The sequence below is a fragment of the Salmo trutta genome, chromosome 3 (genome assembly GCF_901001165.1).
Source record: "Salmo trutta chromosome 3, fSalTru1.1, whole genome shotgun sequence".
In the NCBI taxonomy this organism is placed as follows: domain Eukaryota; kingdom Metazoa; phylum Chordata; class Actinopteri; order Salmoniformes; family Salmonidae; genus Salmo; species Salmo trutta.
This window is the reverse complement of record NC_042959.1, coordinates 20,853,927-20,879,723: the sequence shown is the minus strand read 5'-3', so window position 1 is coordinate 20,879,723 and position 25,797 is coordinate 20,853,927. Positions and strand designations below refer to the sequence as shown.

At 42.7% G+C, this 25,797-nt stretch overlaps 2 protein-coding genes across 8 annotated transcripts in view; both read left to right on the top strand.

Annotated features, from left to right (window-relative positions):
• Positions 1-19,834, top strand: part of LOC115169983 (septin-6) — a 33,324-nt gene extending 13,490 nt beyond the window's left edge. The window contains exons 5-11 of one of the 7 annotated variants that reach the window (XR_003870958.1): positions 1,929-2,090; positions 3,069-3,165; positions 4,101-4,269; positions 10,257-10,389; positions 10,577-10,767; positions 11,923-11,982; positions 13,813-15,166. Coding sequence is in view for 6 of the 7 variants with exons in the window: in XM_029726163.1 (XP_029582023.1) it covers positions 1,929-2,090; positions 3,069-3,165; positions 4,101-4,269; positions 10,257-10,389; positions 10,577-10,767; positions 16,062-16,086 (777 nt within the window). In the remaining variant the exon portion in view is untranslated. Of the gene's footprint in view, positions 1-1,928; positions 2,091-3,068; positions 3,166-4,100; positions 4,270-10,256; positions 10,390-10,576; positions 10,768-11,922; positions 12,504-12,605; positions 12,651-13,812; positions 15,167-16,061; positions 16,221-18,456 lie in introns of those variants that run through there. The other 6 variants (XM_029726188.1, XM_029726179.1, XM_029726172.1 and 3 more) reach the window with 6 other exon arrangements.
• A 716-nt stretch (positions 19,835-20,550) lies between these two features.
• On the top strand, positions 20,551-25,654 carry LOC115169961 (NF-kappa-B-repressing factor). Its single transcript, XM_029726125.1, has 3 exons — positions 20,551-20,893; positions 22,464-22,588; positions 22,735-25,654. Exons 2-3 carry the CDS (start codon positions 22,498-22,500, stop codon positions 24,963-24,965), a joined length of 2,322 nt encoding a protein of 773 aa, XP_029581985.1. The 5' UTR covers positions 20,551-20,893; positions 22,464-22,497; the 3' UTR covers positions 24,966-25,654.
• Positions 25,655-25,797: the final 143 nt, after the last annotated feature.

The following is a 25,797-nucleotide window of genomic DNA, read 5'->3' as shown; positions in this document are numbered from 1 at the left end:
CAGATATAAAAATATGTTTAAGCCATAAAAAAAGTATGTTTTCATATATGTCTACATATGTTTCTGTATTTAAATATATGGTGTGGAAATATATTTTGACAGTATGCTGTGGTTGCGAGTAAAATATATTGCCAAATATATTTCATACTTATAAACTGGGTGGTTTGCCATGGTATATCAGACCGTATACCATGGGTATGACTAAACATTTGTTTTTACTGCTCTAATTACGTTGGTAACTAGTTTATAATAGCAATAAGGCACCTCTGGGTTTGTCATATATGGTCAATATACCACGGCTAAGGGCTGTCTCCGAGCAATGTGTTGCGTCGTGGATAAGAACAGCTCTTACCCGTGGTATATTGGCAATATACCACACCCCCCTCGGGCCTTATTGATTAAATAGACACTGAGTGTACAAAACATTAGGACCTATTTCCATGACATAGACTGACCAGGTGAATCCAGGTGAAAGCTATGCTCCCTTATTGATGTAATTTGTTAAATATACTTCCATCAGTGTAGATGAAGGGGAGGAAACAGGTTAAAGAAGGATTTTTAAGCCTTGAGACATAGACTGTGGTTGTGTGCCATTCAGAAGGTGAATGGGCAAAATATTTAAGTGCCTTTGAACGGGGTATGGTAAAAGGTGTCAGACGCACCGGTTTGAGTGTGTCAAGAACTGCATCGCTGCTGGGTTTTTCACACTCAACAGTTTCCCGTGTGTATCAAGAATGGTCCACCACCCAAAGGACATCCAGCCAACTTGACACAACTGTGGGAAGCATTAGAGTTAACATGACCCTGTGGAACACTTTCGACACATTGTAGAGTCCATCCCCGATGAATTGAGGCTGTTCCGAAGGCAAAAGGGGGCGCAACTCAATATTAGGAAGGTGTTCCTTATGTTTTTTACACTGTATGTTGCCATGTATTTTACGAATGGAACATTTATCTTTTTATACCACATACTGTAGCTAGACTACATTACAATTAAATGCATATAACTACATAGTTCAGCACTAAATCACAACAGCATGCCCTAGGGAGTTTTTCCTAGCCACCGTGCTTCTACACCTGCATTGCTTGTTGTTTGGGGTTTTAGGCTGGGTTTCTGGCAAATCTCAAATATAAAATATATTTTGATTTGTTTGAACACTTTTTTGGTTACTACATGATTCCATATGTGTTATTTCATAGTTTTGATGTCTTCACTATTATTCTACAATGTAGAAAATTGTAAAAATAAAGGAAAACCCCTTGAATGAGAAGGTGTTCTATATATTTTATTGAAATGTATTCCAATTTATTATTTTTCGTATGGGAGTGTTTTGTATGTGTTTATTATAGATTTAAGCTTAGTCTTGTACTTACAAATTATCAATGCAGAAGCTCCAGGGAAAAGGGCTTTTTAATCCAGGACTAGGCTTAATCTGTATCTTGGAAACAAACCCTTAATGTGTGGAGCTGAGAGGTTTTGGATCAAATGATTATAGGATTATCTTGATCTACATCGTTTTCATGGGCTCTGATTTGAAAGTAGAGCCAATTTAGTTTCAGTAGTTTTTTTGTCCTGCTGAAAGCAGAGGGTTGTAAAATTGCATTTGACATGAGCCTCAAAGCTGTTCCTTATTTAGCTACATCCCAATGTGTGGGCCTTATTTGTTCACACCTTGTCACTGTCAGCCCATCATAACAATCCTACATCTGCTCTGCTCCCTAGCTGCTAGCATGCACTTTGTACTAAATATTGTAATTCTGATTTTAAAACTTGATGCAAGTCTGTAAAAAAAATAACAAATCAATGCCTGTGTTTTTTGTATGTATTTTGAATGATTGTTTTGTCTATGTGCCTGCACATATCATTTCCTCATTAGCGGATAGCCTAATAACATTTTCTGATCTAATTTCATCTCCTCAAACAACAGGTCAACATCATCCCCATCATCGCCAAATCAGACGCCATCTCCAAAAGCGAGCTGACCAAGTTCAAGATCAAGATCACCAGTGAGCTGGTCAGCAACGGTGTTCTGATCTACCAATTCCCCATCGACGACGAGACGGTGGCAGAGATCAACTCCACCATGAACGTAAGATAACCCTTCTCTGATGCTGCTCATTTTAGTTCAGCAGCATTTCAGCAAGTTATCTAGACTTACTAGTTATAGTTGAGAAGTATGAGAGTGACTGACACGGTTTGGTTAGGAAGAAATATCAATTGAATACGATAGTTGATGTTTTCATGGAAGATTGTTTTTGTAAGGCCAAGTAATACAATATACATACAATACAGTGGACACAATCATTACAGGAGTGGATATAGTTGTGTATCTGTACCCCTCGAGTGAGTTTCCCTTCACTATGAGTTCTGAGTCATTTATTCTGTTCATTCCCAGAACATTGAAACAGCAGCACTAGAGCAGGATACGAGCACCATCTGTGTCCAGTCCTCCTCCTCCACCAGTCCAGTACAGTGTATGACAATCAGCTAGCTCTTGCTACAGGAAGCTCTATGTGGGAAAGGGCCCCTGGCCGCTGACTAACGGGCCGGGGTTAAATGAGCAGACCATGAGGAGTGACATAAGCGAGTAGAGAATGCCAATGCTTCTGACTGAGCAGAACCCAGCTGATTTGCGTTAGTCAATTAGCTCTCAAGACTCTCGCCCTCCTATCTCACGAAGACGCCACCACTCTGGCAGAAAGGTCACCCACTCCGATCATTGCAGTGAGAAGCCCTTGCTGTTGCATGAATGGAACGTGTATTAACTTGCAATTATAGACCTAACATGATTCACATCACTTGTAATAAACTTTGTGTTAGGTTCACTCTGCCAATTGTTTTGCCTGTCAAGAGATGTGCTCCAATTTATCCAAATCTAAACAAATCAAGTTATGTAATGGAGTGATACCATGGGATGATAATTGCAGGAAGTGTCAATAGTGTGTGTGCTTGCATGATGTGTGTGTATTTGTGTGTGATATGTGTGTTGTGTTTGATAAAAAGAGAGAAAGGCAGAAAGAGGGACTCAGGTGTCACTGCACTAACGAGAATCCCTTCTGCTCCGCAGGCCCATTTGCCGTTCGCCGTGGTGGGAAGCACGGAGGAAGTGAAGATCGGCAACAAGATGGTGAAAGCGCGGCAGTACCCCTGGGGGACGGTACAGGGTAAGCTAGGTCACGTACAACAGGGGAAATGAGAGGGGGGGGTCCTTCCATTTTTGGCCACCATTTACCTCCCCCTCATTCCGCCTCAACTCCCTAAACAACTACATTCATACCGTCAAGAGGGAAGCCATCACTGCTGCTTATGTAATCTCATTCAAGTTTGTCTATTTAACAATGCATGCGCCCACTCTTCCATAACTGTATGAGCTACAGCAGCGGTTGCTTGAGTCATGTCACAAATGTCTGAGGGTTCTATGGGATTGATTTATCTCAAACGAGTCAATAATGCTTGAAAAGTGGTAGGTCATGAAACCTGTGAGCATTATCAGGGTAAGTCACTGATTTACCATAGGAATACAGATGTGAAACATCTCGTATTCTCAGTATATCAAATTATAAGATATTCGAATTATATGACACTTCCTCTGTATTCCCACACCTTATCACCTGTCAATTTGTTATTTGGTTCAGTATGGTGTACTCGTATGTATGTCGGTTTAGGCTGTGTGTGGATACGTGGGGGGTTGTGTGAACTAGACCTAGCCCTGCCCAGCACATGGAACATATATACGAGGCTGAGGCTCTCTCAGACATTGAGTACGGTGCTCTCCTCCGTTCACTGTATGGTTCACTCTGATGGTGCACATGATGCCAGGGGCCACCTTACGTGGCCCTCCGCTAGATTCTAAAACCAGAAATGAACCCTCCATAGGGCATGAATGGAGCTGTGTACATTTGTTATTAGTGTTCACTGAGTATTACACATGCCTGCACATTTCAATCGCAGTTTAATCAGAAATGTGTTTAAAACAAGCAATTATGTGAGTTGTGAATGTGTGGTTCTGGTCTTTTACAATGGCTGTTGTTTGTTCAATTTGTAGTGGTTAATGGATTGACCCACGCTGTGTGTGTGTGTGTGTGTGTGTTGTCGGCAGTGGAGAATGAGAACCACTGTGACTTTGTGAAGCTGAGAGAGATGCTAATCAGGGTGAACATGGAGGATCTTAGAGAGCAGACTCACACCAGACACTACGAGCTCTACCGTCGCTGCAAGCTGGAGGAGATGGGCTTCAAGGACACGGACCCTGACTGCAAACCTTTCAGGTGAGGCTGCTTCACTTCATATTTCCTCCTTACTTCCTGTTTCCTCTTAACTCTCCACATCCCTCAGAGACTGCGTCCCGATTCTCCACCCTGCTGCACACTCCTTGTCGTGGATTTAACAATGGTGTAAACTCCCTCCACAGGGAAACCTTTTGTCTGGTTATTTATTTTCTTTAGCCACAGAACCCCTAGCAATAATAATTAGAGCTCATGGCTCAATCCTGGGCATAGAGATTGGTGGAGATCAACATGTGACATCATTGTATGCAGATTACATTTTACTTTATTGATCTGAACCAGAACATTCTCTGACATGCCTTTTATTACTGTTGGACACATGGTGCTGTGTCCAGATTCAAAGTAAATTGGGAGAACTGAAATAATGGCCATTTGTAATCATGACTTCTCAAGCTTAGAATGTACATCCAAGTGGAAATAGACAAAGACATATGACATCCCTGGGTGTACTGATACCATGCAGTCTGGAGGAGGCATATAAAATCAATGACTCTCCTTTAATAGATAGGTTGAATCCGATGTTCAGAGGTGGAGATCTCTCCCTATCTCTATGATGGGTAGGGTCAACATAATCAAAATGAATATATTAATAAGGTTGATGTATTTATTCCAGGCCCTGCCAGGTTCAATTCAATCTAACTTTTTTTAATAAAATGGCCTGCTCTCCAACTTTATTTGGAATGGAAAGACCTCAAGAGTCAAATTGACTGTTTAATACTTCCTCTATAAAACTGGAGGTCTTGGACTACCTCATAGGAAGATGTATTACTGGGCTGTACAACTGCTTTCACTTAAATAATGGAAATCAGTCTATCCTTGTGCATGGAGGAGTATCGAAGCCATACATGTAATACGTTATGATCTAAAATATATTCACTACTAAAAACAGACAGTCCAATGATTCTCAATTTCATTCATGTTTTGGAAAATGTATATTAATTCATGAGGTGGAAAGAACCAATATCGCCAGGCACCCCTATTTGGAATAACCCCACCTTATCTCCAGTGTTTAATGATAACACCTTTAATGATAACACCTCCTTGTTCCAAAGTGGCATTATGAATTTTGAACATGAATCTCTAATGATTCAATCAATTACAAGAAAGATTTGGATTATCCACGGCCGGTTTCTTTTAAGTTAATCCATTCAGAAATCTTATTCAATCACTTCAACTGAATCTGGATGAACCGACGGCTTCTAGCATAGAAAAAATACTGAAAGAGGCTGCTACGCTAAAGAAGTTGATTGTCAAGTTATATCAAGGGTTGATTTAAACTCTACCAGATGGTTCAGAACCTAGAAGGAAACCATCGGAAACAGATCTAAAGGAAGAAATTGAGGAGAACTATTGATCACAGATCTGTTCCAAGATGGCGTAGCAATCGGATGTCTATTTGTCCTGTCACGTCCCATCCCATGTATATATTGTTTTCTTCGTATATATTAAATATTTTTAATCTCAATTTCCATCTACGGACTGAACATACTCTCCTGCAACCCTTCTCACCCAATGTGGTACGGATCTGCAATTGTTTTACACTTTAGAACTGGAACCCCCATCAGAATCTAGCCAGCTAACTAGCTACTAGCTAGTAGTCAGTTAGCCAGTGCTAGCGGTCATCACCGTTAACTCGGACATCAGCCAGCCTCAGCCCGGTCAATTCCTGCCAGTCTGCACAGTGCGATATCAACCCAGAGCATATCGGACTGCTTTTTCCCTACCACATCTCCGGATTCCTACCGCAAGCTCTGAACCTTTACAATGGATCATCGCAGCTAGCTAGCTGCTATCCGAGTGGCTACTCATGGCTAACGTCTCTGTCCCGAAGCAAGCACCAGTTAGCCTGGAGCTAGCCTCAAGCTAGGCCCATCTCCCGGCTAGCCGAAGAGGTCCTTCAGCCAATTCTTGGGCTACAATACCTATTTTGCCAATTGGCCTGGACCCTTTTACTGCCGACACGGAGCCCCACCGATCCATCATGACTGGTCTACCGACGTAACCTTCCGAGGGGGTCTCAACAGGCTATTCTGTTACGATGTCGCCGAAGAACCATCTGCTAGCCCCGGTCCGCTAGCTTTTCTGAACAATGTGTCCCCTCCTCACCTAGCGTAGTAGTGACTACAGAACGGCACCCTGACTCACCTATTGCTGCTCCTTTGACCCTATGATCACTCGGCTACACAGCTGATGCCCCTTGGACTGTTTCAATAACACGTTACCTCATTTTGTTTACCTGTCGGCCCCAGCCTTAAACTCAGGTCCTGTATGTACCTAACTAACCAGCTCTGCCCATTCATCACCATTTACCCGTTGTTGTCTTAGCTCTCCTGATCAACACCTATGTTTGCTTTATGCCTCTCTCTAATGTCAATATGCCTTGTCTACTGCTGCCTTGGCTAGTTCTTACTGTTTTATTTCACTGTAGAGCCCTCAGTCCCGCTCAAAATGCCTTAGATAGCTCTTTTCTCCCACCCCACGTACATGCGGAGACATCACCTGGCTTAACTGGTGCCTCCAGAGATGAAACCACTCTCATCGTCACTCAACGCCTAGGTTTACCTCCACTGTACTCACATCCTACCATACCATTGTCTCTACATTATGCCCTGAATCTATTCTGCCATGCCCAGAAATCTGCTCCTTTTATTCTCTGTCCCCAACGCACTAGACGACCAGTTCTTAAAGCCTTTAGCCGTACCCTTATCCTACTCCTCCTCTTTTCCTCTGGTGATGTAGAGGTTAACCCAGGCCCTGTAGCCTCCAGTTTCACTCCTATTTCCCAGGCGCTATCTTTTGTTGACTTCTGTAACCGTAAAAGCCATGGTTTCATGCATGTTAACATTAGAAGCCTCCACCCTAAGTTTGTTTTATTCACTGCTTTAGCACACTCCACCAACCCTGATGTCCTAGCCATGTCTCAATCCTGGCTTAGGAAGGCCACCAGAAATTCTGAAATTTCCATCCCAAACTACAACATTTTCCGCCAAGATAGAACTGCCAAAGGGGGTGGAGTTGCAATCTACTGCAGAGATAGCCTGTAGAGTTCTGTCATGCTATCCAGGTCTGTGCCCAAACAGTTCGAGCTTCTACTTTTAAAAATCCATCTTTCCAGAAATACGTTTCTCACTGTTGCCGCTTGTTATCAACCCCCCTCAGCCCCCAGCTGTGCCCTGGACACCATATGTGAATTAATTGCCCCCCATTTATCTTCAGAGTTTGTACTGTTAGGTGACCTAAACTGGGATATGCTTAACACCCCGGCTGTCCTACAATCTAAGCTAGATGCCCTCAATCTCACACAAATAACCAAGGAACCTACCAGGTACAACTCTAAATCCGTAAACAAGGGCACCCTCATAGATATCATCCCTGCTGTCTTCAACCAGGATCTCAGCGATCACTGCCTCATTGCCTGCGTCCGTAATGGGTCCGCGCTCAAACGACCACCCCTCATCACTGTCAAACGCTCCCTAAAACGCTTCAGCGAGCAGACCTTTCTAATCGACCTGGCCTGGGTATCCTGGAAGGATATTGACCTCATTATGTCAGTTGAGGATGCCTTCTTATTCTTTAAAATTGCTTTCCTCACCATCTTAAATAAGCAGGCCCCATTCAAAAAATGTAGAACTAAAAATAGATATAGCCCTTGGTTCACTCCAGACTTGATTGCCCTTGACCAGTACAAAAACATCCTGTGGCGTACTGCATTAGCATCGAATAGTCCCCGCGATATGCAAACAGAAATTTGCATCCTGTAGGACAAACTCCAAAAAGTTCTGGGACACTGTAAAGTCCATGGAGAATAAGAGCACCTCCTCCCAGCTGTCCACTGCACTGAGGCTAGGAAACACTGTCACCACCGATAAATCTACGATAATCGATTATTTCAATAAGCATTTTTCTACGGATGGCCTTGCTTTCCACTTGGCTACCCCGGTCAACAGCTCTGCACCCCCCACAGCAACTTGCCCAAGCCTCCCCATTTCTCCTTCACCCAAATCCAGATAGCTGATGTTCTGAAAGTGCCGCAAAATCTGGACCCCTACAAATCAGCTGGGCTAGACAATCTGGACCCTCTCTTTCTAAAATTATCCGCCGCAATTGTTGCAACCCCTATTACTAGCTTGTTCAACCTCTCTTTCGTATCGTCTGAGATCCCAAAAGATTGGAAAGCTGCTGCGGTCATCCCCCTCTTCAAAGGGGGAGACACAATAGACTCAAACTGTTACAGACCTATATCTATCCTACCCTGCCTTTCTAAAGTCTTTGAAAGCCAAGTTAACAAACATATCACCGACCATTTTGAATCCCACCGTATCTTCTCTGCTATGCAATCTGGTTTCAGAGCGGGTCATGGGTGCACCTCAGCCACGCTCAAGGTCCTAAACGATATCATAACCGCCATTGATAAAAGACAATACTGTGCAGCTGTCTTCATCGACCTGGCCGAGGCTTTCGACTCTGTCAATCACCGCATTCTTATCGGCAGACTCAACAGCCTTGGTTTCTCAAATGACTGCCTCGCCTGGTTCACCAATAACTTCTCAGATAGGGTTCAGTGTGTCAAATCGGAGGGCCTGTTGTCCGGACCTCTGGCAGTCTCTATGGAGGTGCCACAGGGTTCAATTCTCGGGCTGACTCTTTTCTCTGTATACATCTATGATGTCGCTCTTGCTGCTGATGATCCACCTCCACGCAGACGACACCATTCTGTATACTTCTGGCCCTTCTTTGGACACTGTGTTAACAAACCTCCAGACGAGTTTCAATGTCATACAACACTCCTTCCATGGCCTCCAACTGCTCTAAAATGCAAGTAAAACTAAATGCATGCACTTCAACCGATTGCTGCCCGCACCCACCTGCCCGTCTAGCATCACTACTCTGGACAGTTCTGAGTTAGAATATGTGGACAACTACAAATACCTAGGTGTCTGGTTAGACTGTAAACTCTCCTTCCAGACTCACATTAAGCATCTCCAATCAAACATTTCATCTTGAATCGGCTTCCTATTTCGCAACAAAGCATCCTTCACTCATGCTGCCAAACATACCGTCGTAAAACTGACTATCCTACCGATCCTTGACTTCGGCGATGTCATTTACAGAATAGCCTCCAACACTCTACTCAGCAAATTGGATGTAGTCTATCACAGTGCCATCCGTTTTGTCACCAAAGCCCCATATACTACCCACCACTGCGACCTGTATGCTCTCGTTGGCTGGCCCTCGCTTCATATTCGTCGCCAAACCCACTGGCTCCAGGTCATCTATAAGTCTTTGCTAGGTAAAGCCCCGCCTTATCTCAGCTCACTGGTCACCATAGCAGCACCCACCCGTAGCATGCGCTCCAGCAGGTATATTTCACTGGTCATCCCCAAAGCCAACTCCTCGTTTGGCCGCCGTTCCTTCCAGTTGTCTGCTGCCAATGGTCTAATTGCTGCAAAAAAAATGGAAAGCCATCAATTGGAAAGCCTTTTATTCACCCTCAATAACAAACAGGAGGACTGAACTATCTAGCTACAATCCCATAAGACTATATATTATAAAATGAAACATAAACCAGGCATGTTTGACCGAATTTTGAAAATATATGTTGACCACCTTAAAGAATGCTTTGTATAGTGTGCGTTTTATTTTTGTGTTGTAGTCTTGTAGAAAAACATTTTTTTTTAATATATATATTTTTTAAATTAAGGAACTCCCTCCAGCCAATTCCTAACATAATTCCAATGCTTTGAACTCCATGGCGAGGAGTGTGCCAGAGCACTCTTTAGAAGGGTGAAGGAACGGGATGCACCACTTTCCACTTTCTACCACCCCCTTCGTTAATCACAACCACTTTTATCATTTTGATTTTAATGACAGGCTGCTCTATTCCACTGTAATGATAGACATAGTACTAACGTATATGACTCATTAGTATGGCATCATTTATGTCTTTCCTCTTTCTGTGTGGACCCCAGTCTGCAGGAGACGTACGAGGCCAAGAGGAACGAGTTCATGGGAGACCTGCAGAAGAAAGAGGAAGAGATGAGGCAAATGTTCGTCCAGAGAGTCAAGGAAAAGGAGGCTGAGCTGAAGGAGGCCGAGAAAGAGGTTTGTGTATGTGTGTACACAGGAAGGTTTCTCCGTTACTAGTTAACGCTTTAATTCTGCCACGTCATCACCAATCCTACCAACCTAAGAAGAACTAGGGTTACATGTGCGACATCTCTGTTTGCTACAGATATCACAGCTAAATGAGTTTCTATCTGAGACGTAAGTCTTCTCCCTCGCCACACAGCTGCACGAGAAGTTTGACCGGCTCAAGAAGCTGCACCAGGATGAGAAGAAGAAGCTGGAGGACAAGAAGAAATCCCTGGATGACGAGCTCAACGGCTTCAAGCAGAAAAAGACGGCCGCTGAGCTCCTGCAGTCCCAGGCTCTGCAGGCAGGGGGCTCCACCACACTCAAGAGGGACAAGGAGAGGAAAAAGTAAGTGTCTCCTGCGTTCACCTCCCTACTACTCACACAGCAGGCAGTGTTCAGGGTCGTGTTCATTAGGCACCACAACAGAAGAGAACAGACTGAAACGGGGGGGACTACCTGGACCTGTCAAATGAGAAACGCTCATTTTCATGTTTAGTTCGAAACGTTTTAACATGGTTCATTTTGCCTGCCTTAATGAACACGACCCAGCTATACTTGAGGATTCCTTAGGGATACTAGACTGGAGCAGTCTGATCTAGGAGGATCAAAGACCAACTGGATAAATTGTGACTGTAGTGTTTTCCCTAGATTGTTTTCCAGGCTGAGCGCAAAGGCCCCCAAATCAACATTCAGGGCCTCATTAACCAAAATGAGGGGTGCCCCGCCTATACAATAATAGGGGAACACTGGGTCATTCATTCCACTTAGAATAGGTGCCATCCAAAATGATGTAATACTGTCCTTCCCTATCCACGCATGTGCATTTGGTGATACAGATGGTGGGATGGACTGATCAAAATAGAAATGTGATTTAATTCTGTGCTGTATGTATGTAGACCACTGTACTGTATGCTGTTGTTGCATCACCGCACCTCAGATATGAAGAAGCCTGGCACACACCACACCTAGAAAAACGACAAACCCCTTATCGAAGCTTTCATTTGCTTTGTGTCGATGCATTTCCAGGAACTCTTTGCCTGACCGTTAATGTCACTGAGCACTGAGTGGTTTCTCTCCCCAGTCTAATGGATGAGTGATAATCAACGAAACTGACTGATTACTTTGAAATGGAGGAGCAATAGATGTCGGGATGCTTAGCTTAACAGTCCTGCAAGCCTTTGCTCTTATTCCTTTATAACTATAGTATAGAGGGGGACTTGCTATTCTTCTACAGAGTAGAGTACTATATCTAGTAATATCCTAAACCAGATGTAAACCAGATGAATCTAAATTAGACTTGGTATTACAGGAATCTGATTGTATTGACCCTAGACTAGGGACACTGCTGGTATAGGCCTATATCCCATAGGAATGTTGGTTGTCATTTTTACAGCTTGTTTTATCTGTAGTATAGGGCTGCAGTATTAGGGTCGTGGTGACAGAGTTGTTGTTGTCGTGGGTCCCTTCATGTTGGTAATCACTCCTGGTTGTGTATTCAAGCTGATGTGAGCCCTGTCACCAGACCCGTTAGAAAGAATGAAGACACTTGCACTGAGAAAGGTTCTTTTTTTATTCTAAATGATTTTCTTTACAGTTCTTCTGTCCTTTCTCTCCACTATCTCTGAACTCTGGACTTTTTCCCCCTGCCAGGCAGCTGTTTTTCCACCTCATACTTTACTCTCCTCCACATTCACTTCATGTCTCTGGGTTACTGATCAAAACATTATTGGCCAGTTTCCTGGACACAGATTAAGCCTTGACCTAGACTGAAAAGCCTAGCTTAATCTTGTCTGAGAAACTGGCCGTATGAATGATAGTTAATACTTCCTCGTTTGCTAAACCTTTGGATCCCAAACTTGGAGCCTTTCTATTTCCTTATCTACTGCAAAATATAAGCCTTATGCTACAAATTAGTGTTTTGTTCAGGAACCAAAGGACATGAGCATGGCATGTTTTAGTGAGTGGTGTAGATATCACGTGTATGTGTTGCCGCGTTCAAGACAACTCGGAAACTGACATTTCCGACTGAGTCCCAAGTTTCCCACATCTGAATCAGCCAATAGGAAGCTCTACACAAAAAACATATTTAACTCTGAGGTTCCTAGTTTCCAAGTTGTCTTGAATGCACCATATTTCTCCTGTGAGTGCATGTGTCACCTATGTTCATCCATGCTGTTTTACAGTTAACTCCTCCACTTGCTGCATGCTGCATGAGGCATCTTGTCCTGGTAAGGCTTGCATACTCAACTGTTCCCCTGGTAACCAATGACAAAAAGCACATAAATCAATGTTTAAATACATGTTAATCAGATGTGAGTTAAACACATATTTGAACTTAAATGAGAAGGAAGTCCTCAAATTATAATTATACATTTATTTCAATAAGTCTTTTAACTTCTAGCAGCTGGTAGAAATGCAGGCAACAATATGTCTACTATCAATACCACAACAATCTGCTTTTGTGGTCCGCCCTGCCCAGCCCAGCCACTACACAAAGAGACATTCAGAGTCCTGCAGAAACTGCAGGGTCACGCTAGTGCGCTGTTCAGCTATAGGGCCAATCCTTGTGTACGAAGATTTTTATAGCAATGTTTTTGTTGTTGATCCTTCAGCTATTTGACACCCACCTCTTTGTTGATACAAAGGAAAAACCCACTGAGAGCTACGCTATTCATACAGACTCAGCCATACACTCATCAACAAAAATGGTTCCTCGCCTGTCCCCATCTGTGGTAGTCCATAAAGTAAGGAGCCTTGCACGAGCCCAAACAGCAGGAGCCTATCTCCTGTTTCTGTAGCGTGAGTCAGCTTGATGTACAAGTAAACCCCCTGGACAGGACAGGACTAGTCTATCACAGGGCCTTACCCCCAATCTATCTCCCTGATGCTGAATGCCAAGCAGAGACACATCAGGTCCCATTTTTATAGTCTTTGGTATGACCTGGCCGGGATGGAACTCCCAACCTTCCAATCCCAGGTCGGACACTCTAACCACAAGGCCACTGAGTCGGTGTGGTGTCTATTAGCATACCAAGTCCATTTAGTTTCAACAGATACTCTAAATCTCCCCACCCCCATTCACTCATAAGTCCTATAAACAGTAACAACCTAAATGCATGTTCCTTTTAACATTACATTTTACCACTAACATGAAGAATGTGATTCTGTCATTTGATTAAAAAGTATGTCTATCACAGGAAGTTGGTGGCACTTTCATTGGGGAGGACGGGCTCGTGGTAATGGCTGATTTCTATGTGTTTGATGCCATTCCATTAGTGCAGTTTCGGCCATTATTATGAGCCGTCCTCCCTTCAGAAACCTCCTGTGGTATCTACCAGTGTTGGCGTTAACCCCTAGAAAGCAGTAATGGTCCTTCTCTCTCGTTTCCAGTTAAGGATTCCTGTAGGAATGATTTTTCACCCCATCCCTGGCAGTGCCATGCTGTTCTCTGTGCCCTCCAGCCCCCCCCCCCCCCCCCCCCCCTCTCCCCCATTCCAAACCCCACACATGCCCCTGCACTGTGGAAGAATCCAGACATTACTGTGAATGGGAATCCTTGACTCAAACACATCCTTTTTGCGCTAAAGATGCTTGTTTTTGTACATTTTTTTTGTTACGAGCCATCATCCTCTGTTTGCCTGTTTGCTTTCTGTTGGAAAGTAGATGTATTCTCTTGTTGTTTTTGTTGTTGACCTGTTCTGCATGACTGAGTGTGCTTTTAACTTTTACATGCACAACTACTGTTGTGACAGGCAGGAGTTTGTGGAGGCTAAGGTGAAATGTATATCAGCTGTGGTCTGACCAGGCCAGTGGTGTGTGTGTGTGTGGACACATTTTACTATACTTGTAAGTACCAGAAGTCCTCACAAGAATAGTAAACCAACTAAAATTCAGAGAAGTGAGGACATTTTGCTGGGCCTCACTTGTAAAAAGGCTATTTTAGTGTTAGAATTTGGGTTAGAGGTTAAGATTAGGTTAAGAGTTAAGTTTAGGGTTAGCGGTTAGGGAAAATTGGATTTTGAATGGAAATCAGTTGTTGGTCCCCAAAAAGACCTCACTAGTATAGTAAGACATAGCTGTCTATGTGCGTGCTCATTAGCATCTTCCGGTCCATGTTAGAGACCACCACTATTCTGCTCACTACCAGGGTATAATCAACCACTCCAATAGTATGACATGACGATGTGCGCTGATATCGTGTTGGCATACAATGTGTAATTATTGAAAATGAAGATACAATAATAGTATGTTTTGAATGAGGGCATGTTGTCCACCGCCTATCAAGAAAGTAGCCTGGTCCCAGATCTGTTTGTGTTTTTGCCTGCTCCTAACATGGCATGAATAATGAGTGACAGGGAGTTGGCATGATAGCACAAACTGGCACTCAGGCTACGGAGAGAGTGAGTGTTAGTCAACTGCTGATGTTATTTCATCATAGTCTGGTGCATGTGCAAATATGAATGATTTCTTGTCATCTCTTTGCCCATAGCTCATTGTTTTTCATATACTGTACGCTATCTGCATACTTGTTAGCTTTTCACGTTTGCACATTTTACACAAATGTGATTTTGTATATTTCCAGTGCAATTGTGACTTTTAGATTTTTTTCTACATATAACGGCACATTTTAAGCCATTTAACCAAATAACAATAATGTAGGGATCAGTATTGCACTTGTATCAGTGTTACACAAAACATACTTCATCTTCAAGGGAAATAAAGGGCGAATTTCACCAAATATTTCAACTGTGGCCACGATTATTGTGTATGAAATATTTAATGAAGCAGTAACATAGTATGTAAGTGGGTTCTGCATGTGAGGATATTAGGGTTTCACATAGATTCTGATTACAGTTGAAAACACTAGCTTTGGTCTACATTTTTAACTCTCATTCAAGGGCTTTGAGATATCACGCCATTGTTATTGTCAAAACAACTCTCCTTACAGAGCTTTACAGAGCAAAATTGTCTGCTAATCTGAATTCATAGGGCTGGATCCTAACTTGGGATATGCGCACGTAACTTGGAATTTCACATAAATCCTGAATTGAACTCAGTGGGAGACTTGCATGAGAATTTAAGTTAGGTGCTCAAATGTCAAGTTAGTATTGAACCTTATACTACTGCACTGCTTTTGTCTGAACAGACTGAGCCAGCAGTATTCTCCATCCCTCCTAGAGAAACAGGATAGGAACACTCCTTTGTTTGGCAGATAAGTGTCAGTGCCAATGAGATTGTTGGGTTTTATTTTCAAATCCACTTCCTTCACATCTGTATCTTGAGGACAGGGTGTTGTTTATCAGAAAAACATTTCCACCCTCCAAAAACATGTATTTTTGTCTTTGCTCAATATAATCGTGTGGGACAGTTGGTCTGACGAGTGTCCACAGATGTAGGCCTTTTGTTTCCATCTAAATGTATTGAAATGAGTCTCTTACACATTATTGTACAAGGGTGTAGTAGGTATGGTTTACAACTTCTCACAATCCCTTCTCAAGTTGCTCTTTGTCTCAATGTTTCTGGGGAACTGTTTTCCTCGGCTCTTTGGGTTGGCAGGGTGTGCCTTGGTGTGTGGTGTCATTCACACCCTGCTTCAGTCCCCCTGTTCACTGCTATATGTATTTACCTTTCCTTTGCAGTAATCCCTGGCTCTGCACTGAGTAGGTGCTTCCACCCTCAAGCTTTGCTAAGGGACCAGGCTTTGTGGGTAGCCGGTACCCCAAGGCTGAGGAGAGGCATTGCGGACCCTGGTTTAAAAAAACATTCATCTACTCTATGTTCTAACTAAAGGATACCCCTATACAGTTGAAGTCGGAAGTTTACATACACTTAGTTTGGAGTCATTAAAACACGTTTTTCAACCACTCCACAAATTTCTTGTTAACAATCCATAGTTTTGGCAAGTCGGTTAGGACATCTACTTTGTGCATGACACAATACATTTTTCCAACAATTGTTTACAGACAGATTATTTCACTGTATCACAATTCCAGTGGGTCAGAAGTTTACATACACTAAGTTGACTGTGCCTTTAAAGAGCTTTGAAAATTCCAGAAAATTATATCATGGCTTTAGAAGCTTCTGATAGGCTAATTGACATAATTTGAGTCAATTGGAGGTGTACCTGTGGATGTATTTCAAGGCCTACCTTCAAACTCAATACCTCTTTGCTTGACATCATGGGAAAATCCAAAGAAATCAGCCAAGACATCAGAAAAAAATTATAGACCTCCACAAGCCTGGTTCATCCTTGGGAGCAATTTCCAAATGCCTGAAGGTACCACGTTCATCTGTACAAACAATATTACGCAAGTATAAACACCATGGGACCACGTAGCAGTCATATCGCTCAGAAAGGAGACGCATTCTGTCTCCTAGAGATGAACGTACTTTGGTGCGAAAAGTGCAAATCAATCCCAGAACAACAGCAAAGGACCTTGTGAAGATGCTGGAGGAAACAGGTACAAAAGTATCTATAGCCACAGTAAAACTAGTCCTATTTATACATAACCTGAAAGGCTGCTCAGCAAGGAAGAAGCCACTGCTCAAAAACCACCATAAAAAAAGCCAGACTACGGTTTGCAACTGCACATGGGGACAAAGATTGTACTTTTTGGAGAAATGTCCTCTGGTCTGATGAAACAAAAATATAACTGTATGGCCATATTGACCATCTTTATGTTTGGAGGAAAAAGGGGGAGGCTTGCAAGCCAAAGAACACCATCCCAACCGTGACGCACGGGGGTGGCAGCATCATGTTGTGGGGGTGCTTTACTGCAGGAGGGACTGGTGCACTTCACAAAATAGATGGCATCATGAGGAAGGGAAATTATGTGGATATATTGAAGCAACAGCTCAAGACATCAGTCAGGAAGTTAAAACTTGGTCGCAAATGGGTCTTCCAAATGGACAATGACCCCAAGCATACTTCCAAAGTTGTGGCAAAATGGCTTAAGGACAACAAAGACAAGGTGTTGGAGTGGCCATCACAAAGCCCTGACCTCAATCCTATAGAAAGTTTGTGTGCAGAACTGAAAAAGCGTGTGCGAGCAAGGAGGCTTACAAACCTGACTCAGTTACACCAGCTCTGTCAGGAGGAATGGGCCAAAATTCACCCAACTTATTGTGGGAAGCTTGTGGAAGGCTACCCAAAACGTTTGACCCAAGTTAAACAATTTAAAGGCAATGCTACCAAATACTTAATTGAGTGTATGTAAACTTCTGACCCACTGGGAATGTGATGAAAGAAATAAAATATGAAATAAATAATTCTCTCTACTATTATTCGGACATTTCACATTCTTAAAATAAAGTGGTGACCCTAACTGACCTAAAACAGGGATTTTTTACTAGGATGAAATGTCAGGAATTGTGAAAAACTGAGTTTAAATGTATTTGGCTAAGGTGTATGTACACTTCCGACTTCAACTGTATGTATATCACTGCTGCTCTAACTATATGTGCTCACTATGTGGCTCTGTCTATGGCTCTGCCTTTTGTCATGTTGTGTGTTTTTGCTGTGCTGACTTTGATGACTAATATCAGCATTTTGCTCTTTGTTTCTGGAAGATTGACATTTCTGGACTATGTTGTTGTGCACGTCACTTTGTAGTTTTTCCATCGTATTACGTTTAATATTGTCCATGTTTGATTTATTAAATGACATTGAATACCCTTTCGGGATTTTCAGAGGACATAATATCTGCTGCGAGCAGTTAATTAGACTTGTCTCGATGAAGGGATTAAGCTATTTATTAAATGTTTTAATCAGTATTATGCTCAAATCGAATTAGTCAGCTATAGTATGGTATTATATTAGTAGTTTTTTATGACAGACAGTACATGTGTAACGTAGTTAGTGTAATTTGAAGTACAGTAGCAACTATACATGCCTTAGGAAAATCCAAATACTTTGTCTTTCCTCCCAAAATGTCAGTAATCCTTGTTTCTTATTTATCTTGAACCTTGACTTCTGGTAAGCACTGTTGCCTGGGCCTCTCTTGTAACTTTGCATTTGTCTCTTCCTCTCTCTAGCTTCTTTTAATCTGTCTTGCCCACCTGTCTGAAGAGGGGATTGCAGCTTCAACGAGAACGAAGCACCCGTTTCCTCTTCCTGTCTTTTCTCTCTGCATCAACCTTTTTTAACTTCTATCTCATCTGCTTTGTTGACCATGGCCTAATGTGGGCTTCACATGGTATTTTTTGGATAGTTTACGTTTTGTCACCTAATCAAGGTACACTTTGGCTAGTGGGAGACCTTCACTCTTAATATTTTGCAGCTCCGTCTTGGTGTATGAATGAACAAAGCTTTGCTCAGGTAGGATTCTAAACGGTTGTTCAAGAGAAACACATCTAATCAATAGTTTCATCATACCAATTGTAACAGAGCCAAGGCTCTGGATTAATTTATATTTTGCACAAAACTATCTGAATTTCATTGACAGATAATTTTAAGGAAGTCTTTATGTAATAACATTCAATCATATATTACGTCCATTTTGAGAAGGGCTCATTCTGTTTGAAATAACCAATACTATTACAAATAGCCTATATGATTAATGTGCTCCTCATTCAAAGGGGGAGTTAGTTCTGAATACAAATGGCAGAACCCAGATCTCAATAAAACACTGATAAAACCAAAACACATTAATTTGGTGATTGATAGAGCAAAGTGTGACATCTAACCTTACATGTGTGACTAGTAGATACTTTTGTCAGTTAAAAACCAAAAGACAATTGCCATCCAAAACAGTGTTCTTTATGTTCACTGCATAGGTTGTCTCATTTCAACTTAGAAGCGCCAAAGCCGTATTCATGTCAAGCACTTATTTAGTGAAAACACCTTTTCCGTACTGAAATACCATGTAGGTCACATTTAATGCCCTTTACACATTGTGCTTTAACTACCATCACCCTATTCTGTATTTTGCATGTCTAATGCTCTTTTATTTCATCACTTCTGTGATCTTGACCTTTTGCTCCCGTAGCTGTTTTCTCCCCTAACAGTTTCGTTTTGCACTATTTCACATTTGGTGCTCTATATTGTTTGGATCAGATTTATCTTGTGTATTACTCCTTGTTATACCCTTCTCCACAATTTTCAGCATCCATATTGCCAAATATTACAATGAGATGGAGTTAAATCCTAGGTACAGATGGATACATTTGTATAATTTATAAGGATATATTTTGTGTATTGAAGTGGAGACCTGTTTATGAGATATGATCTTTGGATGTGACTCTTCTCTCTGTAGTTACATTTGGTGTAAGAAATTGCCATACATTTTTCTAGCATCTGCCATAATCACCCCCTCCTAGTGAATTAGCTGTCCACCCTTCAAATTAATTATGAAATATTTTATTGTAGTTTGATTCCATTGATGTACTTTTTCAATAAAATGATGAAAATAAAGTGCGCATTTGTTTTGTTATGCCAAATTACTTAGTTGTGCAAATAAACGTTGGTGTTATATAAATATTCACACTTTAATAAATAAGCCCACATTTTTGGTGCACTTTGAAAGTGAAGAAGACTGCCACCTTCTGGTTCTCAGGTGGAGCGCATGCATGCGGAAACTGATGCCAGACGCCATGATTTTAGATGGACTAGAAAATGGAGGGTTGTAAAGCAAAGATTTTTATAACTAACCCCAGAAAGACCACCACAGGTCATTTTCAATAGGAACAAATGAGTTAGTGGGCAGAAGAATCAAGTAGGGACGCAGAGCCAAGCACGAGGCAGCGAGATCCTATTGGCGCGTTGTAGCACGTATTTGCATATTTCTGTTAGGGAACGCCTACGTTGTAGAGTGCGCGTGTGCAATAACTCAATTCGCCCTTGCACTCCAAAACAACGAACATTTTTTACAACTTTGGCAAAGAGTAAAATCTACAAAACGCAGTCCACGCTGTTCGTATCATAGTTTTGGGAGCAGAAAACGGTATTGAAATCAAATGTTTCATCGATGAGTAAATGTCCATAATATTGGCAAAAATGATTCTGCTCAATATTCTCCCACAGTCGGCTATTGGGCTTCCTCTCATCACCATATTTGGTAGTGAGTGGATACGCCAACCGGATGCTTCACACTTATACATTCGCTGAAATATCTGTCTCATTGTTCTATCTGTGGTTATATGGGACGTTGACGGGTTGTCACTAGTTACTACAGCTACAAAGTCAATATTGGCTATATCGTAAAAATGTATGAAAACAAAAAATAGCTTTTTGATCTTAATTTAAGGTTAGCAGTGTGGTTAAGATTAGGTTTAAATCAGATTTTAAGGAAATAAATAGGATATGTTGGTGTTTATCCATAATTATGACTTTGTGACTGTGATGACTGACGAGCCCCCCCGGATGTTATTGTGTTGACCAAAGGCGAAGCCGCTCGCTAGACATTGAACTATATTAGTGGAAGACTGACACCAAGGGCACAAAGAAACATCGGACGTATTACTTTGCATTGAGGTAAGTGGCTAAAATATTAATTTGAGCTAAAAACAATTCGACAACTAGCTATCTGTCTCGTGCTCCATATCACATTCCCGTGCAAGATGATGCATCAATCTTTTTTCAATGAGCTAGCTAGCTAGCCATCTTTGCTCGTTTACTGCGTCACTTGTTTCGTCTGCTAAAATCTGGTTTACTTTAAAACAGAGTGTTAATTATACCATTTAATCTGTAGACAACTTAAATTAGCAAACGAAGACTTGATTGTGTGCATCAATGATAACGTAGTTAGCTGTTATGCTAAAGTTAGCTAGCTGCTACGTAGCGTGCTAGTTAACTCGGTAACGTTATACCAAAGACAGTACAGTATAAAGATAGGCCAAAACTGCTTCTCCAATATAAATCCCAGATCTCACTTGTAGGCGATGTCATGGCGACGTTGGCTAGTTAAGCTCATGCGTAGAAACACGTCATCGGGGCTAACAGTCGTGTCTTGCAGAACTGCGCAGGCTGTTAAATCAAAGGCTCTCCGTCAATGTAAAGTTGTTTTTGACGAAAATGAAAACGTGTCAGTTGGTCACTTTCACGTGGTTGTAGTAATAACATCTTCAACTGCTTAAGACATTGGCTTGAATCTAGGTTGTGTCTTTAGATTTCGAGAAAATGAACTAAGGAATAATTGTTGACTTCTCAAACTCTGGTCTGTTTCGCAAGCGTTCCCGAAAGTCTCGCGATGTTGCCCCTCTGGGTTTAGAAACTCTGTGGTTATACTTTGTAGAAAATACGGTTTTGAGAAGTTGTGCACACAAAGGAGGCATAATTAATCAGAAATGTAGTTAATGTTGCCATAAATAATAGCATTGTTATCCACATCAGTCTGTCTATTCTTAGCTAGTTATCTAACGTTAGCCATAACATGAATTCTTAGCGACTCATGATGGTGGTCTTTCTGCCAGCTGGGGCGTATTCATTGTGCTGTCTCAGTTGCAAAACGTTTCTCAAAGGAAACGGGAGGGTCCTACTTGACTTTGTCCAATAGAAACTCTCGTTTTAGTTGAAAAACATGTCTGGGTAATGATTACACTCCTGGTAACGTTCGCTAATCTTCTTTGTTGCAGTCTGTAAACTGATCTTGTTAGCTAGCACTAGTTATTTTTGCCATCATTCCAATAATGACCTTTACAGAGCCAAGTCACTGTCAATGCGTTTCGAAAGTGAGAAACAGTGGTTGGCCATAAAACAATTTATTGTGAAACAAATTCAAATTGAAAATTGAGCAGCCTCAGTCGTTCTCGTTGTTCATGGGGTGCAGGATGGTCTTCTCTGCCCACAAGGCCTTTCCTGACACCTGGATAAGGACATAGGCGTACCTTGTCGGAATCATGGCCTAATATGAACCTGTGTTCATATGTAGCCTAGAGATTTGTTTTTAGCCCACAGTTTGATGTGGGAATTATGTGGGAACAAAAGTTCTCTCCCTAATAGAGTATTTCCTGTAGTAGAGCCACGTTAACTGTGTTACAGTGCTAGCATAGAAATACACATTATGCTTGTTTACCTTTTTATATAGCTCTGTTTTCTTTTAAAGGTATGGCTCTGATCTGAGGTGAGAGGTGCTGGACATGGCTGAAAGGATTGACATTGGCGAAATGCCCTCCTTTGACCTGGTTCCAAGTGTTGAAGCAAAGAAGAGACCCAATTCATCAGATGGCAGTGAGTGATTTTGGTTCTTCAAATTGAACTCCTTGCCACTGTTTAATTAAAGTATTTTTCTAATTTACTGGAAGATGAAAAATAACTCATATTGATTGTTATACGCTTGTCATTGATTGATTCTCTGTTTTGTTCTTTAATGTTAGGAGAAGAGCCAATGAGGAAAATGCCGGTGTCCAAATTTGGTTCCAGACTGCGGTTTGAGCCTGTGCACTTTGTTAGTGGTGGCAGGTCTGGCAATGATGAGAAGGAGAATGACAAGGAGCGCCGTAGGAGTGAGGTGAACAGTGTGAGACAGTGGGACTCAGACTCTGACCGTCCCTCTTATGGCAGCAACCGAGCTCCAGACTCCTCTGCAGCTAGGCCTGCGTTCGACAGAGTTTCATGGTACGGTTCTTCTTCTGACTCTTGGCGGGATAGAGAAAGAGAGAGAGACATACCCTCAGGTAGCACAAGTGGTTTAGGTCATGGAAGCCAAGGATCCGCTTCAAATTATATGACTAAAGTGCAGCAGGACTACTCGGCCAGATACGAGTTCCACAGCACTAGGCATCCGGACACATACGCTCAGGCCCCTAGATTTGATGGATATGGAGGGCCCAATCGATCAGGGGGCTGGGGGGATTCAGGACGCCAAGGCCTTGGCTTCAGGCAGCAGGACAGACCCACATCCAGCAGACCATTCAGCAGAGTCTACAGCAGCCCAGGGAGGAGCTGCCCCTCATCTGTCTCTGGGTCTTCTTCACAACCCATCCCCATATCTCAAGCTGTGCTGGATGAAAAGCAAAGGCTCATCAATAGTGTGGCATCCGCCATAGCTGTCACTTTAAGAGACCCCGCGTTCATGTGTGGAGCTGAATCTCCTAACTACAATTTCATGCTGAGCCGTAGCATCCAGGCCTGTAAAACCAATCCGGAATATGTCTATGTCAACCTCAAGGATATCCCTCCAGCAGACCTACCCAAGAACAGGAAAGTACCGACTGATGGCTATGCCTGTGAGCTGAGATGCCAGTGTGTTTACCTTGCTACTGGCTACTCTGGCAGCAAAAACGGGGCCAGGGACCGTGCTTCTGAGCAGGCTATGAAACTTTTCTTTAAACTGGTGGAGGTCCGTGTAGTGCAGCGCAAATTCAAACACTCCTTGGTCAATGATATTGTGGTCTGCCAGACGCACTGCCCTACCCCTGCCTTTCTACCGGCACTGCGTAACCCGGAGGACAAGCCTACGCCTAGCTCCAAGGGTCAATACGAGCCTGACAAACGCAAGCACTGGACAGATTTTGTCGTAGTTGACAACGCTCATGATGCCATCTGCATTCTTAACAACTCTGCCGCCTTCAACCGCATGAAGATTGACTACAAGTTCGACGTGGTCCCCAACAGCAGTGCATGGCAATGTAGCGTGTACTTGCAGGATGCGCTGGTGGCACAGGCCAGGGGAAGTAAGAAGACGTCTAAACATACAGCAGCTGAAGAGGCAGTGAGGAAACTACGCATGAACCAGGCAGCCCGGCAGCAGCAACAACAACCACAGCAGTTCTCTCGAGGGAACCATCACTCTGACCCATCGGGTGGTCGTTTCGGTCACCAGGGTGGTAGGAAGAAACACTTGAGCGAACTGGTCATCCTGGAGAACTCGGACAATGCCATCTGCATCATCAATGACACTGCCCAGTTCAACAAGGTAGCTGCCGATTATAAGTTCACAGTGCTACCAGACCACCGCTGGAGGTGTGAGGTGTTCCTGGAGGGTCAATATGTAGCGGCAGGCATCGGACCCAAGAAAACGGTGAAGCACATTGCAGCAGAGGAGGCCCTGGCCACACTCCGGCAAACACAGGCTGTGGTGAAATCCAACCTCAGGAAGGAGGGTAATGCTGACGCTCTCTCTCGCCACCAGATTCTGACTCGCTCTGGTGAAGAGTCCTCGAGACAGGAGATCAAGGAGGACAATATCGGGAATCAGCTACTCCGCAAAATGGGCTGGAAGGGTGGCGGATTGGGCCGGGAAGGGGAGGGCATCTCTGAACCCATCAAGGTCAAAGAGCAATTCTCCAGAGAGGGACTGGGTATGGACATGGACAAGTCTGGGAATCAGCTCACCAAACGGAACATAGAGGACATCATCCGTAACTATGCCAGTTCAGACCGCCAGGACGACCTGCGCTTCTCCACTGAGCTCAACAATGATGAACGCAAGCAGATCCACCAGATATCCCAGAAGTATGGCCTGCGCAGTAAGTCATACGGCCAGGGCAGGCTGCGCTTCCTCATCGTCAGCCGCAAAGTGCACAAAGACCAGCTCATTGGCCAGCTCCTGCAGGAAGGGCAGGTGGGACGCTACGAGCTGGTGAAACCTCAGGCCTCACACTGACTGGATATGTCATAGCTCCAACAATACTTACCACAACAAAAAAATCACACCTGATCTGGGAAAAGTTTGTGAATGTAAAATGTTTCAATCTTCTAGGCTTGTCTTTCGGAGAAACACTTGTGGTTTCTGCATTCCTTTTCATACAATTGCATATTTTCTGACATTGTATTAACGCTTGTGTCATTCCACTATTTTGTCAGCTTCAAATTTGCACAATATGCTAGTCTTGAACTGCTTTGTGCTGTTAAGGTTGATTAGAGTGCTGTATCTTTTGACAGAAATCCTCCATTTTTAGCAAATGTTTTTCATGGCTACAGAAATAGCCTTAACCAGCAGAATGCCTGCCATTTCACCTTCACAAAAGTTTCATTAGAAATTTATATACTGTTGGCATCACCTCAGGTGATGACAGGTGTAAACTAGAGGCAACATCTGTAACTATATGCGGACATTGAAAGATCCCTGCCACAATACTTGCAATGTTTCCCCCCCTCAGATAGTTGAGAACATTTACAAATAAACTGCTTCCATGACTTGAATTTGATCTTTGTAACGTGGTAATAGTGCAAGCTGTGATCCCTTTGGAATGTCAGATGTATAAGCCTGTGTGAATACAGTTCACTTGTCTGCTTGTTTTCACAGCTATAATAACGCTAATCAATAAATTAAGTCTACTGTCTGGACTTCAATATGTGAGTTGACTGGTGTTATTACAAAAATGTTTTCTTATTAACTACTATATCACAGTGGCAATTTGAACCATACTCCTCCAATGTTTGCAGGGCTGTAAGTTTGAAGCAATATTGTGGAGACAAGGGAGGGATCTGAGACC